The sequence below is a fragment of the Eurypyga helias genome, unplaced genomic scaffold (genome assembly GCF_000690775.1).
Source record: "Eurypyga helias isolate BGI_N326 unplaced genomic scaffold, ASM69077v1 scaffold15612, whole genome shotgun sequence".
NCBI lineage: Eukaryota > Metazoa > Chordata > Aves > Eurypygiformes > Eurypygidae > Eurypyga > Eurypyga helias.
The window spans coordinates 28,699-46,941 of record NW_010235417.1 but is presented as its reverse complement, the minus strand read 5'-3'; the positions used below and the strand labels follow the sequence as shown (position 1 = coordinate 46,941).

General features: G+C 40.9%; 1 protein-coding gene across 1 annotated transcript in view; it reads left to right on the top strand.

The window, feature by feature from the left end:
- MICAL2 (microtubule associated monooxygenase, calponin and LIM domain containing 2) overlaps positions 1-18,243 on the top strand; it is a 57,388-nt gene that overhangs the window by 30,168 nt on the left and 8,977 nt on the right. The window contains exons 12-20 of the mRNA XM_010146742.1: positions 1,689-1,888; positions 2,400-2,512; positions 6,287-6,358; positions 6,950-7,099; positions 8,254-8,358; positions 9,834-10,052; positions 10,275-10,376; positions 10,991-11,122; positions 17,254-17,304. Coding sequence (XP_010145044.1) covers positions 1,689-1,888; positions 2,400-2,512; positions 6,287-6,358; positions 6,950-7,099; positions 8,254-8,358; positions 9,834-10,052; positions 10,275-10,376; positions 10,991-11,122; positions 17,254-17,304 — 1,144 coding nt within the window. The remainder of the gene's footprint in view (positions 1-1,688; positions 1,889-2,399; positions 2,513-6,286; positions 6,359-6,949; positions 7,100-8,253; positions 8,359-9,833; positions 10,053-10,274; positions 10,377-10,990; positions 11,123-17,253; positions 17,305-18,243) is intronic.

Here is an 18,243-nt window from a genome sequence, read left to right as displayed (position 1 = left end):
GAAATGTTGGGCCATGGAGGTGCACAGGAGGTGGTGGTTTTGCACAACTCTATTCAGAAAGGCACGTGCACAGCCCTTACACGTGGGCTATGCAACAAGGGCTGGCCCTTGAAAATAAACTGCTTTAGGTATTGAATGTAAGCCAGCACTCCCCTTTTGACAGTGTTTCTGGGATCCTAACCTTACAGGACCTGACTTACTACATATGAACATTCTGTAAGGTTCCTCGGTTGTGTACAAGAGGGTCAGTGTGTAGCAGGTGTCAGAAAGTGTCCATTGTTGGCACTGGGTTTCTGGGCCTGCTTGATGCAGTCTGTAGTGAGGTGACTCTTCTGTCCTCTCATCAGATGCCAAAATGCAGTGGATGCGTTCTCTTGCCTTCCTACACAGACTTAAGAGTCATGAATGAATTATTGTCAGCCTCCCTTTATTGTGGATAAAAGAAACAAATGATTAAGCTGTTCTATGAGGTGTGATAAGTTGAAAATAATAGGAGTGGTACCCAGGGTGTATGTTTGTACACCTTTGCCAGAGGAAAAGCTAAAATTGTAAGAATAAGATTTTTTTTTTTTTTTGGCCTTGAGTTAGTTTTAAAAAAAAGGGAATTATGGATGGTTTTGTGAATATAAGGTGGGGCGACAGTGTAGACAGCAAAGTAATCTTCGCTGTCTGTGAAGAGCATGTCTCAAGCACTGTGTTCTCCACAAAGTTGATAGATTTATTTTCTTGAGCTAACAGACCTCCTGCTGTTTAATTAACATTGTGTTTGGATCTTGTTGGTGTTCTGTATTAAATGGGAGTGCTGAAGGACTTGGCCAAATGGAAGCTGGGCAGGCAAGAGAGGCGGCTGGCTGTGGGCAGGGCTGGGGTGGAGGACTGCCTGCAGCCCCCTGGCTCCAGAAATAGGATGGGTGTGTGGGGGCGAGAGAGAGAAATGCTTTGAGGGTTCAAAACCTTACATTCCTTATGGGGAGAAAGAAACTACCCTGCCTGGAGCTTTGTAATTTATTCACATGTTTATTTTAATCATGAATTTTGGAAGCTGTTCAAGAGATCAGAGTCTTAGAATAGGTCCCATAGAAAATGGATTAGAGAATGGATTACATGGTTCCAGATGTGTGATGGACTTTAGTGCACTGCTAAATTCAGTTTGGACATGGACAGGAGCTCCTCATTCAAACTGTGTGTTTGACACCTTAAAAAGAAAGGTAGTGCCTGTGTTTGTGTGTGCGTACAGATCTTTGCTTCGTAAAATGCTAGCCTAAATTTACTCCTCCTGGCTTTGGTAATTAAGAGAACTAGTTAAACTAAAAAGTCAATTGCCAACAGGTGAAATCTGTAGTAGTACAGCTGTATTTGGAGAGGATAAATGTTTCTGAGCTCTTCTGAGGAGGAATTGCATTTCTTCCTAAATAGCAGAATCCTTTTTCATGGAACTGCATAAAATCCAGTTCAGTGAAATAGCTTTTAAATTACATTTCTGGCAAAGCTGAGATTTGTAATAATGGGATTTGTATGAGACTCTTACCTTTGGCGTTGTGTAGACTCTGTAGTTTTGATCCTGTGAAATGCCTGTGCCCTCATTCGCGGTGCTGTCCTGCACCTCTCCAACATGCAAGGGAGCACCGCGTCTTTCTGAGGGGAGCAGAGAGCAGACCGCCACTGATGCCCGTGTGTTGTCCCTGCAGCGACTTTGATGCTCTGAATGAAGAGGACGTTGTCAAAAACAACCAGCTGGCGTTCGATGTAGCTGAGCAGGAGTTTGGGATCCCCCCTGTGACCACAGGGAAGGAGGTGGGATCGGCTGGAGAGCCCGACAAGCTCAGCATGGTCATGTACCTCTCCAAGTTTTATGAACTCTTCAGGGGCACACCTCTGCGGGCAGTAGGTAAGCCAAACCCAGGCTGTTCCTAATTCTTGCAAACTTGGGGGATTGGAAGCACTTCATCCAGACTGCTTATGAGCACTGCTCTTGAGCCAAGAGTCCTTTCCCAGCCGAGCCATTCTGGCATGTGAGCGTGCCTGCTTCTGTCTGCAATAGTTACCTTGTGCTTAAAAAAGGAAAGGGGGGGAAAATTTGGTTTAAGACCAAGGTTTTGTGGGACCTTGGTGGTTTCAGAGAAGGGGAGCAGCTGGACAGCTGCTGCTGACATAATGAAATTCATGTATCAGGTTAAGAGTTTTTCTCTGGTAAGGATGACTGCATGTGGCATGTCCACTCCTGGGCATTTCTCTGCCTTTTAAAAAGTCACCTTACATTGTACGCATTTACTTCTATTTGCCTAGGTTTCTTATATATAATTGCTACCAGCACTCAACTGGAAAGTTCTGGCTTAGTATTTAAAGTATTTAAAAAAAGAAATCTGGATAAATATTCTAAGCAATTGTTTTTTGAACAGATGCTGGCGACAAGCAAAATGGAGAAAATAATGATCTTTGTTCAGCAAAATCATCAAACTTCATCTTTAATAATTACATCAATTTGACTTTACCAAGAAAGCGTGTACCAAAGGTAAGTTGTTGAAGGGAGACTTGCCCTATAGATCTTTCTTTTTTGAAAAGAAGAAAATAAACTGTCAAGCTCAGAAATAAGGGGTTTATATATACCCTACTATTAAAAGACCTGTGGAAGGAGATTTTTGAGCATATTAAAAAAGTAAAATAAGATTTCACAGTAAACAAAGTTAATACGCACTTGCATGCTCAATCATTATGATGTTTGTAAGGATAAAACTGAAGCATTGTCAGTGTCAAATTGCTGAAGCTTTAATAATACTCCCAATTAAGCATTCTCTGTAAATGCAAAATTTTGAATCACAGTGAGAATTTGGGTGTACTTGGAGAAAATTTTAATCCATTGACCATGTCAGTCTTCTTCAGTGTAGGTAAAAGTGAGAGGAGGAGGAGGAGGTTTTATTTGTTGTGTTTGTAAGTTGCTGTTTTCAACTTGAAATACTTGAGGTCTTGGCTCCATTATGTCAATTCTCTTTAATGTTTTATTTTTGGAAATTTTTCAGAATGTGTTTTTAGGAGATTTTGTACAATGCTAGATGCCAAGTTTTTTATTTTGGGTCTTTTTGAGACATGAAAGTGTGGAAATCTTATGGGCTGTTTCTGCCTTTTAGGAAGAACACTACTGTAGTTCTGTATTCCCTGAGTTAAATATATAACTGTAATAATATCTATCAGTTCACATAACCCCTGGTGTGCTAGAATGCTTATTGATTGGGAGGTAGTGCTTTTTTTTTTAACAAAAGCAGCAATTTGAACAGCTTGTGGATGCTGTCAAGGTTCTGGCGGGAAGCTTTTTATCCTTATGGATGTATAAAGCCTGCAACAGTGTCGACAGTGGGCAGGCTGACTGGCATGACTGAGGTAATGATCTCTTAGTCATACCCATATACTTTGCTCTCTTGGTCACTTATTAATGAAAACTTATTGACATGCCTTGTTTATGTCCCTGTATAAAAGACACCCATGCCCATACATGCTGCAATTAAAGACTCCAAGGCCTTGAAGGATTATGGGCACCTGAGTTTATACTGTCTGGCGTAGGGCTTTGTGCAGTGAGAGTATTGTCTACGTGTTTCTGAATGGATTACAACCTCAAAAGTTTTATATGATTTAAATTAGAAGTTACTCTAAGGAAATTATTCAGTAATAAACTGTTTCACCTTCTGCCTACTCATTAACTTGGTCCTCTTCTGAAAGGAGACCTTGAGGAGGGGCTTGGCTTTCACAGCCAAACCTACCGTAATTTCGCTTCAGTTTAATGAACTTTTTTTAAACTCTTTTTTTTTTTTCCTGAAGAATTACTTCAGAATTTCAAGCTATTTCCTAGACTGACTTATGTCTTGAATATTTTCCATCTGCAAACACATTTTCAAAACCTGTGAAGGGTCATTGGCCCAGAAACCTCATATATCCTTGTTAGGAAATAACTTCCCTGCCACCCACCTATACACAAAACCAAGTGACATGTTTTCCAGCTGACCAAGCAGTAAGAAACCAAATAGGCAAAACGAATATTGCTTTTTCTTGTGGGTGAGGGGTTTTTTTTAGGAGAAAAACCATTTTCATGATCACAATCTTGTTGTTTTTCCATGAGTTACTTGCAGAAGTAAATGGATTTTTAGTAGTGGGGAAAGCTTTCCATTACTAAGCTGTGCAGCCCTCTGACTAATCTCCCACCATGAAATAAGCCTTCTGTCGTAACAGGAGGTAGAGTGCTTGGCACTACATGAAAGCACGAGGTGATTTGCTTGACAAGCCCCTTTGGTTTCACACTACAGGGGCTCATTTGAAATGAGAAGTGGAAGCAGTATTTTCCAAATCAGCTTGGGCAGCAGGATTGTCAAGACCTTATTTTGCACGAGGCTTTTAGCCCTGTCATGGATGGGGTGTGGAACTAAGCAAGACACATAGTGCTTTGCTTAGGACAGAGTCTTGCAAGTGCTATAACCAGCTGGAACTAGCTGGGAAATGAAGCTTCTTGGAAAGCAACTGCTTGAGTGAAGAGCTTGGCTGTGGCGTCAGTCGTATGGTTCTTACCCCTGCAGAAAGCGGTGCTGAGCGTTATTCAGGTTTGACTGTACGAGAGCACTTGCATATCACAATCAGAAACCAGCTGGTGTAACACAGTGCCACTTACTAACCTTCCCATGCCATCTAGTTTGTCCTTTTATTTGGCTGGAAGAGGGGCCCTTATCTGGGCGCAGGTGTGGGAGACCAGGAAGCGGGGCCTGGAGCTGGTGTGGGCGTAGCTGTCCTGGCAACGTGTGCTGGGCTGGATAATGTTTTCCATTATTCCAGGAGTGTCAGCCAGGCTGGAGAGGAACTGAGTTTTCCTGTGCTCCAGACTAATAAATGAATGGGGGTGTTTACACAATAAAGGGCACAGTCCTTTTTCTTGGAGGTTTGGTAGCAATTAGATTGCCTTGTCTTTCACTTCTTTGTAAATACTTTACGTAAGATTTTTGAAAGGCAACATCTTATTTTCTCCATTTACTTAGGCAAATTCTGCTTTTATGTGGTACAGATTATCATGCAGAATACACTGTGTTATGTTCGCTCTTCCTTGGTAGACTAATGACTATAGGTTGTGTACAGCTAGGGTGCTGAGAGCTGGTGCTTGAAAGACAATGTACCAAAGCGTACAAAGTAATCAAAATATTGTCATCTGATTCTTTTGGTGTTTGCCCAGAAGTTGTTTGGGGTTGCTTCAATTCACTGCATAATGAGTTATTACAAACAGTGTATATGTAAAAAAGGAAGCCTGTATTCTTTGATCTTTCTCTCTTTATTCTTTGGGGTTTTTTTTGAATTGGCTGAGCAATCACAAAGTTATAGCGTGGGCAAATGTAAATATATGGAATGTAGTTTATTGTTCATAAAGTATAACCTAACGTGACATTTGTCAGACAAAAAAAAAACCCACTCCAGTGTACCAAATCTTCAAAACTGAATTTAATAAGAACTGATAAAAAATTTTTAAGCGTTGACAGTTTTGCCAGTTCATGTGGACTGAGTATTAAGTATTATTTATTATTTGTGTTATCTCTAGTTCAGTATAAGTAATAAATATGCGCGTAGCTTGAGAACAAAATAGGCATTTTGTTTGCTTTAAGTACAGTGATGTAAAGCCATAGTCAGGGAAATGAACTTTACAGGGCAGACAGACCTTTAAGGAAGAAAATAATTGCTCCAAAAAGGGGATATGTCTGCACTATGAATACATGGTCTTCATACAGTTATCTGGGTTCGAAGAGATGTGGAGACTATAATGAAAGAGTGAGGGGTTTCTGGATGTTGTTACTTATCTGGAAATAGTGTAATCTAAATTAAAATTTGCAGAATCACTGTAATGCCTTTTCTTCAAGGATGTGCTAGTGCTTTATGAATTCCAAATTCTTCAGTACTGAAAGAGGGGAAAAGCAAACAGCAGCATTGTCCAACAGTGTACAAGCATGTATTTTCACCCATCTGAGTCCAGCGAGAACTCTCAGCCAGGGGTTACAGGGCAGCTTTCACCTACGTGCTGACTGCCAGGAGGGCCACTGTGCTCCTGAAGCGAGTAGCCATCCTGCTGAGCTGGGGCCCTCTCCAGGCGTGCTGGGCAATGAGGACCCCTGCATGCTGGCACTGCTCACCTGCACTGGTCTTGTTTAACACAGGCCAGACCATGCTTGCCTGGTTATGAAGGTTAATATCTTGGGAGGAACTGCTTGGGTGAATCGGATAACTGCTGCAGTAATCCATAGCACTTGTTTTGGCTTTACTATTTCAGGTGGAAGGAAAGACGGAAGAAAATGAGACTAACAAAAGACGTCGAAAGGGTCTTTTTGGTGTCTTCGAGGAGGTTGGTGTTCTGTGGTGACCACAATATCCAGCTCCTTGATGAGCACCAAAGCTTAGGGAGCAGTGGGAGTTGGGGAGGGGTAGGATTACTTTCTTGTGCTTGGTGGGAACAAAAAGCCTCTTCCCTTAAAACCTTTAATCTATTGTGGTGTGCACTAAAGAAGACCTAAATTTATTTAAATTGTTTGGTAGGGAGGAGAGCATTGCCTAAATTGCACTAGTTTTATTTCCAATCTAAGAACATTTAAGGTATTGGGTTGCTTTTGTTATTTTCCTTTTTCCCAGACCAGTATTTAAACAATTTTTTGTTTGAAGAGTTTGCATTGCAGCTTGGTTCCTAGCCCCTAACTGATTAGTTAGCTTTGACTCTGCTTTATCATCACCAGCACCGTTAACCTTTTTACTGTACCCTGGGGCCAAAGGAAATATTTTTTTTGTGACTTTTGCATGATAAGCAGTGTGAATTTTAATACACTGCAGACTCTTATTTCCTTTCACCCTTTGCTGATAAAGATGTTATCTCTCTCATTTTCTCTCTTCATGAATGTTGTAGGTAAACTCAAGAAAACCAGTGTTTGTTGTTTCCTTGCAGACTTCAGGCTTTTCAAGCCAAGGGACAAATGCTGGGAAAGAACAGAGCAATAGCAGAGAAGGAGTGAACCAGAACAAAGTTAAATCAATGGCAACTCAGTTGTTGGCAAAGTTTGAAGAGAATGCTCCAAATACAGTTTTTCGGAGGCAGGTAGGTCATAGATGAACACTAAAGTAATCCCTGAAATTAAACTGTAGTTCCTCCTTGTGAACGTGATGCAGATTTCCAAGGGAAAAAACGGATATTATGTGTTTTGAAGTGGGTTGCCTTTTTTTATACATTATGCAAATGAAAAGTATTCTTCTCAATATTTAGCAAACAAATATGACTAATACAGATTGACTATGCATAGTAATATAATGTATTAATATCTGTTAGATTAATAAAGTATAGTAGAATTGCAGTGTCTAGTAATCTCTTGTAAGCCACTCTGTAGAACTTTTTGCTTTGTGTGGAAGTCTACATATGGTATTGCAGAAGGACTTTTTTTTCTTACCCTATGAATAATGGACACTACATATCCAGTGGAATCTTATCTTTGTGGAAAATTTAGAAAGCATAAGACTGGAACCTAATCTTTTACAACATGTGTCCGGCTGCCATTTCGATTCCTAAAGTAGGCATAATGGAATATATTTGTACATTCCTCAGCATTTTTATGGTATTATGTTAGTGTGACTGGTGGTGTTTTAAAAATAATCCCATGCTGTCAAGGTAAGGATGATAAGCTCAAAATCACACTTTAGTCAGTGAGATCGCTTGAGTCAGCTGAGTTCAGATCCATCACCTAAAAGATCTGAAGGAACGATGAGCAAGGTGGGGAGGTTCTGTCAAGGGTGGTGGCTTTCTTAATCCTTTGTGCTTGTATCCATTTGTTTATTTACATATTTAATTCCTCCAGAAGGGTAGGCTTTATAGATGTCAAGTGACTTTCTCAGTCTGTCAGCCACTGTTGTTTGCACTCTGCTGGGCTACTTGTCAACGCCCTGAGCATTCTGTGTGCGATACGTGTGCAGAGGTTTGCTTGGCCATGTTGAAGGATGTCTCGATGCGTTACCTTTTGATCATAACCTCTCTTAAAGAATACTGAATGTGCTGTATTTTAAATATATATTTGACAGTAGAAGGGACTACTAAAATGGGCAGGTGACAAAAATCTGCAAAACATGTTGTTAAGACCCATCGTAATGTGTCTTTAAAAGCAGTTTTTATTTCTTTCTGCCTCAAAAGGTCTTTGAATCCTATTTACTGTCTTCCTTTTTTTTCCCCACTCTGTCTTTATGATTTTAAAAATGCTTAACAAGGAGCTAATAGATAGACCAGCCCTACTCTCTTCTGACCCTCCTGTTAATCCTCGCTTTGCTAAACCTAAGGATCCAAGTCTTCTTCCACCTCAACCGAAAAGGCAGGTAGGAAGTCATATGGGTAACATCTGACAAGCACACCAATGCTCTTACTGCTGGGAACTCAATGTTGTTGTGTAACTACATATATATATATATATATATAAAAATATGTAAAACAATATTTGGATGTAATCGGCAGAGTTAACAAATATATTTAGCTGAGAATTGTGAAAACCACATTAAACTTCGGGCTATTTTACACCTGCTTGACCAGATGAGAAAACTATTTGAAAAATTAGTAACTGTGTGGTAAAAACTCAGTGTTACCACATCTAGACTCTAAACTGTATAAATATAATGACATAGCTACATTTAACATGTGAGAAAACTACGGCAGTACCTGAAAATTTGTCTGTGCATGTACTCGGTGCTTTGGGCTGTTGGCAAAGGCAGTTTTCCACTCCGAGTAACCTGGCAAAACTGTCTAAGATAAAAGCTTGAGCATTGAAAAGCTGGTATTGATGCCCTGTTTTTTTTAATTTCTTTAAGTCAACTTATGATAAGAATCTCTGCTGAAAGTTCTTTTTGCAGCATCATATGCATGGGACACAATTTTTTTAATACATGGTCTAAATTTTTCTCTTAGTACTTCCAGTGAAAGCAATCTCATGTCAATATCCTGTAGTGGTATTTCAAGAGCAGTCTGCAGGGAAATGAGATCTGCATTGCATATGGAAATCTGCAGATCAACTTGTTTATGAATCGACATTCTTCATCAGGTTGAGAATTGTTGTTTTAAAGGCAGGTGTGCTATCCTGAAACATCAGGAGCACACTGCAAGTTGATTTGCATTAGTTTTTTTAATTTTATTTCTGAGAAATATGGAAAATCTGTATATTTATTTCAATTGGACAGATAGGATGAAGTAGAAAACTCATGGAAAGGCCAAGTGGAAGGTAATTTTTAAGACTGAATTTGATAAAGCTTGACTGGTTCAAATGTTTCATTTACTTCAAAAGCTATTTTATATGAAGATTCAAATTAAGAGACCTATTCTGAACTTCTCAAAAAAATGTTTTAAATCTGAAATTCATTACAGCTTGACTTGGGTCAGACTAGATCTACAGTTATGCCAAGAACCTAATGTTGATATTCTTAAAATTTGATTGTAAGCTTAATTTCAGGCAGATGTGATGCTAAAAAAACCCAAACAAACCCCAAAACCTTTGCTAAAGCTCTAGAAGAAGGTGCAGTGTCATGGTGTTCTGCACTGATTCTATCTGGGGTTAGTCATAACAACTGACACCAACCTAGAAAAGGATGTCAAGACCTGCATAAGCTATGTAAGACTGATTTATTTCAGTGCATGGACACAAGCATCAGAGATGCAGTAGATAGTGTGTAAAGAGTGATGTCAGAACATTTTATTTCTAGTTTTGTGCATGACTGTGCTGTGCTTTCGGAACCATCCTTAAAAGCTGCATATACTGCATGGTAGTGCAGAAAGCAGATTTTTTTTCACTTCAAGTGTTTCCCAGTTTCAGGTGGTAGCTAGGAGTGATCACGAGGTCAGGGAACCCAGACAATCTTTAAATGGTTCTGATCATATGGCCAGGAGAGCAAAGACTGTACAAAAAACAGATACCCAGCCCAGTCTGTCAGAAACCTCTGAAAATCTCGCATCTGCCTGTTCTGCTGCATTTGTACTTTCTGGAGTGCTTGAGCGTCTTCAGCACCTGGAGGAAAAAATGAAACAGGTGACAAGCAATTTCTTTTCCTTTCTGTCTCTCAACCGCATATGTCAGTCTGTATACTGTATTTTCCTGGATATGCTAGCTTCTTCTCTGTTGACTGTAGGTTATACTAAGATAATCAAAAATCTTTCTACAAACTTGCTGTATTCTGATGATGTATGTGACATTAACTGAAATCTCTCTGTCTTTCTTTTCTTGGCTTTCCTTCCCCGGCTCTTATTGCAGAAAAGAGCTCAGACCTTAGCAAATAGGGAATTCCATAAAAAGAACATTAAAGAGAAAGCAGCACACCTTGCTTCAATGTTTGGATACATGGAGTTTCCAAAGGTGAATATTATGTTTTGCACCTGAAGAAGTGCTGAGTTAGAAGACTTAAAACTGTTGATGCAGGCAAAAAATTGCAGTGGTTTTATTTTTAACTTTCATCCTGGGTAGATCTGAAAAGTGATGTGGATTCCACTGAATCCACAGTAAAAATCTTTGTTTAAATGTTATTACATAATTTAATTGAGGTAAACCACAATCTAAATCATAAAGCTAGCCAGAGTACTGTAGCTCAAGAGAAATGTGTCAGATTAAACCGTGTGTTGTGCTTGAGCATATGCTGGTAGCTCACAGTTTTTAATGAATTGGTGAACACTAGCTCTTAGTCAGTGCAATCTGGCATTTCTTACGTTTTGTGATGCCTCCTACCAGCACTATCTTACCTTATTGCCCACCATAAATATTTTTAATAAGAAAACTGAGAAAAATGATATCACTTGCTGTGGGGGGCTTACCATGATGATTTCCATGGCTCTTCACTGTACAGAAGTAGAGGAAAGAGCAGAATTGTAGTAGTTATCTTTCTCTTTTATTTATGCATGACTCCGAAATTATTCTCTTAACCTGTGCTAATGTCACTGTCTCTTGGATAACTCTCCTGTTTCTGCTCTACACAGAATAAGCTACCTACTAAAGGCTTATCCCATTCTCAGCCCCCAACTCCCTCTTGCCCTCAACCTCATGATTCAGCTGCTGCTGCCTCTTCATCGTCTGTCGGTTCAGCTTCCCCTGCTGTTCCTTCTAGACAGGTACTTTATTAACAGATTTTTCCTCTAAAATCCAAACTTGTGCTATAGCTGCTTGAGCAATGGCTTGGATGGAAGGCACTGCCAGCAGATCTGTTGTGTAGGCTGTATTTCACATGTGAACCAAACTTTACTTTGTTCACTGTCGTTAATTCTGCATGTTTGTAAGAGGAAAGTCATCATTAAAAATAGTTCAGGTATAAAGCTGAAGAACAAAGAAAATAGTTACGATAATTTTTGCTTCCATTCTGAAAATTTTGCATTGCTTATTTTAAATATTCTGTTGTTGGATAATACCACAGACATGCCTAGCAGAGAAAGAGCTTCGCAGTGTAGCTAACGGGATGTTATGGGTTCAGTGAGTTGTTCTTGGGTGTCAGTTGTGTTTCTTTTCATAGAATATCCATCTGGACTGAAGGGAAGAACCTGCACAGTAACAGTTATTTTAACTAGAGAACATGTCTTTAGCATTGTAGGAGCACTTGTCGATACAGGCAGACTTTATTGTTGGTTTTGCTTTTTTACTTATTTGGACTTTAAACTTGCTTCTACGCATTAATTGCTACAATACAGTTCTTGTAGCAGCAAATTTACAGAGAGGAAACATGGGTACTCTGAATGAAAGTGATTAGATAACAATTGAATCCGAGATATTCAGATCTTACTACTTCTCCTGATGTTCAGTGGGCTGTGCTTTTATCTGTGCAAGGTACGATGACGTTGGCTTCTAACTCTGCTTGTTTTAGTAGGATTTTCATTGGGAGAGTTTGATATTTTTCACCTTTTCAGGGCAGGCAGAGGCCTGGGTTCCCTTTCTGTCACCCACAGATTATGTAGCAGCATTCTGGGAACACTGCAGAATTGAGTAGGGTTAGTGTGGAAGTAAGGGTGGAAACATTAAGTTTCTAGAATTATTGAAGATGCTGGTGGCTTTGCTGCCTGGCACGAGTAAGAAGTGCTATTTGACAAAGTTGGGTACCGCCTCAATTTGCTGTGAGGGAGGAGCAAAGCATTCTGCCTGCATTTGTTGTGTTTGACAGTAGTTTTGTGAAATACTCCTGAGTATTGCCCAACTTCAGGTAAGCCACAGCTGAAGGTAATTTGCCGGCTGGTGAGTTTTCAGCAGGATCATTTAGTGGAATGATCTTGACCTTTTTAGGTTATTTTGCACCATATTATTGCTGCTGGTTGGAAGTCAGGCTCACAGCCTCAGCAGTAGCTGAGCAGGTAGATACTGAGCTGACGTGCTGTTTCCTCGATTGAGGTAGAGCTGTGTTGAAAAGGCACCCTTCCTCGCATTCCCAGGAAAATATAGGCTACACAGCCCTTCAAAGATACTGCAAACCCAGCAGGTGCCTTACTGCAGTAATCCCCTAATTCCCTTCAGCTTCAAAATAATTCCTATGCCAGGGTTTACCTCTGACTTTTTATGACCTAGGAGGTATAGCACCTATAGGTGTTTTAAACTAAGTAATAGTTTCCAAAATACTGTGGTCTGTTGCTTATTTGATTTGGAGAGCTGTTGTGACACTGCAGTGAGAACTACAAAAACCCAGGCTATGTAAACAACCCTTTTTAGGGTTTTAGAATTTTTTCTTAGAGAACATTTGCCCTGAGCAATCATTTTTTTGTATTTTAATTCAGTTGCATTTTGTTTAAAGTGCACCCACAGCCTTTTATTACTTTGTCATTGTATTTAAATGGTGTAACGATAGTTCGTTGTGACATGATTTCACTCAGGCTGAGTTTGCTTCAACTGCAAAGTGCTCTCTCCAGAGGTAGTGAGTGGCAGAATGCAGTACAGCTGAGACAAAAAAATCATGTTCTGTCACCAGCACAATAATTACACATTGATCTCATTTGGTAAGTATTTGGCTGGTTAGGTAGGACGCCACGTATTCTTTGGCAGATCTGCATGCATGAACATCTTGATGCCTAGTATACTGCTGCATGGGCTTGCACAGGCTCAGGTCCTCTTACACACTATGCATTACGTAGGTCTAAATACGGTGCATTTGGCACGGCATATTTGAGAATTTTTAAATGGCCAGTCTGATAACAAACAGACAAACTTTTACTTCCCTCCTCTTTGAGGCAGATGTGGTAATAAAAGGCTGATCCAAATGAACCCCAAGTGATGCTGGATTACTGTAGATATTTTAATAGGAAAGATACTAAGTAGGTTTAAAAAAAACCCCTTTGAGTTTCCTTTCCAGGGTTACCAGTGAGTACAAGTGACTTTGTTGGCACTGCCCTTGCTACAGGGGTAGCTGAGAGGAAGTGAAGGGGTTAGACAGAGTCGGTCAGCCATGGTGTCTGCACAAAGCTGATGCAGAGAAGGGGAGGGTAACTGTCTTCCATTCCCACCATCGGCACAGTAAGGGGTGATGGATGGTCTCCATGGAAATGAAGACTTGGGTCAGGCTTGGGGTTGGGGATAGGGGACCCTTGAATTGTAAGGAATAGGGTGCTGGGGGAGGGGGGCTGCAGTCTGCAGCATGGACACCTTTTGGTGCAGGTTATGTCAATGTGCATTTACTTTACATGAGTGAAATGGATCCTGCCCTGGGGACAGGGGATGGACTCAATGGCCCTTTGGACCTATGTCCAGGACCATTACTTTCATTGGTCATGTCCTGATGAGGTGTTAGTAGATGTGCAAGACTTTTTTCTCTATACTATTCATGTGCTGTGAGCTTGATTCAGTCCTCTAATACCCCTGTTACTTTAGCTTTACCTCTCTTTGGCAACTTACCTTCTGTTCCTCTTCAAGTTACACAGGCTGTGTTTTGGCTTATAGTTTGTTATTTCTCAAGCAAAAATTTTCCAGAAACAGATTTTTTACTGCTCTTCTACTGTAAGAGTATCAAATCTTCAGGGATCATATACTTGCAGCCTTGATTTCCTTAAAAGTTTCCTTAAAAGCAATCATGACCTTCCATGGTTAAATAATTGTCCCCGTGTCTTATCTTTGAAGATTGCACACTTTTCAGAACATGAAAATTTTATCATACTCTGTGAAAAGTGGGCTAAATGTGCAGCACTATAGAAATAAAATTTGATAATATTTCAGGTGTACAGTGTACATTTTCAAGTACATGACAATTTAACAATATGTTTGGGTGTATCTGCTGTGAATATGTACCAGTAGTTGCCTGTGTTTGTGTTGAGTGTAAGGCTATAGGACTCAGAATTTGTATTTCTGCCCTCTGTTCTGAGAGATATCACTAGGTGAGCCCAGACTTCAGTATGAAAAAGGGCCTCAGGACTGGTAAGCCAACAGAAAGAGCTCCTTCATGTCAGTGTTTCTGCTTTTTCCCACCAGAAAACCAGAAGGTAATAGAAGTCTCTTGCGTTTTGTAAGACTTTCTGAGATATGACCTATAAATATCAGCACCCTCCCATCCTTTAAATAGTACTGTCATTTTCATTTCAAGTGAGTACTGGGATTGTTGTCAGACATGGCGATCCATCTGCTGAATTTGCATTGGAACAGTGTTAGTTATGGTGGCATATATATTGAAAACAGTGGCTAAGAGATCATCCTGTCTTATTACAGAAGCCTGTTATTAAGCCTCAGTCCTGAAAGGAGCACTTGAAAGGAAGGCTATGGAAGCATATTGGTTCTTCTAAAGCCATACAGTCATTACAACTTATTGAGAATTAACTTCTATATGACACTATACACAAGTTGCCAGTAATAATTAAAACTACCTTCTAGCTTTAATTAGCTGTCAGAATTCACATAGGTAGAATTATGAATGAACCAATACTCTATTACAGGCTGGGCTTTGGTTATTCCTGTTTAATGTTTAAAGTTGGACTGAGCTTCAGAAAACGGCGTTGATCTGAGCTTTGTATGAGTGAATCCACACAGTACTTCATAAGACCTATGAAGATGTTGCAATCAGTAGGCTTTGCTGCCTGCAGAGTTTGGACCAACTACTTGCCTTCAGTGACCTGACTCTAATTACCAGCAGTAAAGCATGGCTTGGGTGTTTCCTACACACAGTAACTTATTACTCAAAAGTTGTTTATCTCAGAGGTAAAATATATGTAGCAAGCAGTACCAAAAATAAATAAATCACCCTCAGAGCAAAATAAGACCATGAAAACCTTTGTTTTATGAAAATACTACTCAGGTTGGCTGTGGTGTTATAATTAATAGCACAGGGAAATACAGAAGGCAGCTTTCTCTTCCCACATTAATAACCACCCTGACAAACCCGCTGAAAAGCTTTGGCAACATGTCATTGAGAGGTCAATAGTCTTAGTAAATCGCAAACAGTTGCGGGTTTTTAGTTGTTTTTTTGGTTGTTTCCTGAAATCTACCATGTAAGGTAACCCTTTAAGATTCCTTTCCAACAAATGATTTAAAGCTACTGGTCTGAACCTGCCTGAATGGTGAGCAGTAGCCTGTTAACACAGTGACCCCGGCACTACAAAATTGCATGCGTGTGTGGGACTTCACGTACGCCTGCAGCCTCAAGGGTAGTAAGTGTGTGAGCAAAATATAAAACCTATGATTGTGCATACCAAGTTTAGCGTACCTGAGCAGCATCAGGCAGGCAGAGATCTGTGTGCTGTTGACCAAAGCTAGGCCCTGTAAGAGCTGACAGGTTTTCTCAAGGAATGTGTGTAGATTTGGGGTCAGACCCTCTCTCCTGCAACTGGAGTTGATTGCACTTAGACAACTAAACAGGTGAGGATGTTATTGAAGTCCTTGTCCATAAGCAAGGTGAGGTTTAGAGACGGCACAGGGTTGCTCGGTATTTGTGCTGTACAATGAGGGCAGAAGCCACGAGCCTTGCAGGGCAGCACTGCCCTTGTGTGCCCTGTCCCTCCCATACTCTGTGGTTTCTGATGGTGGCAGGTGCTCTTAGGGCTGCCCCGGTGGATTCTCGTCCTGCCCTGATATTTATTTCTTGTGATTGAATGGCAATAGAACAGAATGTTATATTTCAGTTGGCAGGGACCTACAATGAACATCTAGTCCAATTGCCTGACCAGTTCAGGGCTCACCGAAATTTAAAGCATGTCATTACACACATTGTCCTCTTAAACACTGGCAAGTCTGGTGAATTGACCACCTCTCTAGGAAGCCCATTCCAGTGTTTGACCACGCTGTCTGTAAAGAAACGCTTCTTAACGTCTAGTCTAACCCTCCCCTGGTGCAGCTTTGAATCAGTCCCACGTATCCTATCACTGGATACCAGAGAGAAAGAGATCAGCACCTCCCTCTCCACTTCCCCTCCTCTGGAAGTTGTAGAGAGCAAGGAGGTCACCCCTCAGCCCCCTTTTCTCCAAATTAGACAAGCCCAGATTCCTTAGCCACTCCTCATGGGAGATTCCTTCCAGCCCTTTCACCAGCTTTGTGCTCTGCTGTGGATGCAGTCAAGGACTTTCACATCCTTCTTAAATTGTGGGGCCCAGAACTGCACCTGGTGCTCAGGGTGAGGCTGCAGCAACACTGAGTACAGCGGGATAATCCCCTCTTTTGCCTGGCTGGTCATGCTGTGAGTGATGCCCCTCAGGATGTGGTTTGCCCCCCGGCTACCAGGGCTCCCCGCTGGCTCTTGAGCTGCTCTCAGCCAGCACCCCCAGATCCCTTCCTGCAGGGCTGCTTGCCAGCCACTCCTCTCCCCATTTATACTTGTGCCTGGCGTTAATCTGTCCTAGGCGCAGAATCTGGCACTTGGACTTGTTAAATTCATTGCTCAATGCTCCAATCTATCTAGGTCCCCCTGCAAGGCATCTGAAAGCTGCAGTACCAAGGCTGTAGCAAACTGACCTCCTTTTGACTACCCACAGCAAGGAGAACCAGTAGGGATCTTCACCCAGTAATATGTCCTTATTAAACAGTTTCTCTGAAATGAGATCTAATCAGGCCTCAAGTCCACTTGCTTCCTACCCTCCCCACTGGTGAGTAGGAACAATGTTTGTCTTGGTGGTTGCTGTTTAGGAGACCAGGGCAGGCAGCAATTTTTGGTTGCTAGATTAACTTGAAATCCCATTTACTTTTACACGGAATGTTAATTCACATTCATTACAAGAACGTTTCCTTTTAATAACATTTTGTAAAGTATGTACAAACATGCAGTTTTCTTGCTTTGACTGCTTTAATGTTGACACAGATTGCTCCAATGGGTGGAGAACAGAAATCAACCAACCTGATGAATCACAAGGTGTAGTTCAGGCTCAAGGATACTTTTCCTGAAATTCAACTACTTGCACTTCAGGCATAACGTTGTTTAACTGATTGCTCCCGTGTTTAACTAGTTCAAGGTAAACGTTCTGCTTCAACTGACTTTGAGTGCTCCTTACCTAGGAGCTCATGGGTAATGAGCTGTATGTGGCCTAAATGTTGCTCAGCATATTCAGAGGTGCAGAATTTGAGGAGGAAGTCTTTTGAAAACACATCCACAGTGCATTATAGTTGATTTTAAGCTTGATAGAAAATGCTTTAAAATTAAAGTATCATGAATACTATTGCTTTTTTTTTTTTTCCCTTTCTTCATGGTAACTTTCTGATATTTTAAAACGAGTAAAAATGAAAAATCACTTCACTGAGAAGCATGGGACTTAAAATTTGGGCTGTTTGGGAGGCAAATGGAGCAGAAGATATGAGATCATGAATCCTCTAGGAAAAAGAAATGTTCTGGCTTCAGAGGACTCACATTCAGAGTATTATATCCCTGGCCATACCAGGATGGTCCTTGATGCCTTTGCCACCAGAGAGGTTGGAGAATCTCATATTGACTCTAAAACTCAAAATCACTATAGGATATTTGATTTAGGGTAGAAAATATTGTCTATGAAGTCTTCATAGACTGTTTTTTCCAGGAATAGAGGACTGGAGTACCTACCTGCCTGCCAGTCACACACAGACGCACACAGGCACACACACCCCTTTCCTCTTTTACAGTCCCCAGACGTGTTTGTGCAAGGAAGCCTGGACCATGCAGTCAGTGATCTGGCTGTGGTGCATATGGAGCCACAGCCTGAGGAGCTGCAGTCTCCTTGCAGGCCTGTCTACTTGATAAATTTGGTTAGAAGCAGCCTAATATTCACGGCTGCAACAGTGTGATGAAGCAGGTTAAGGAAGTCTTCCTTTCAGGAGTGCA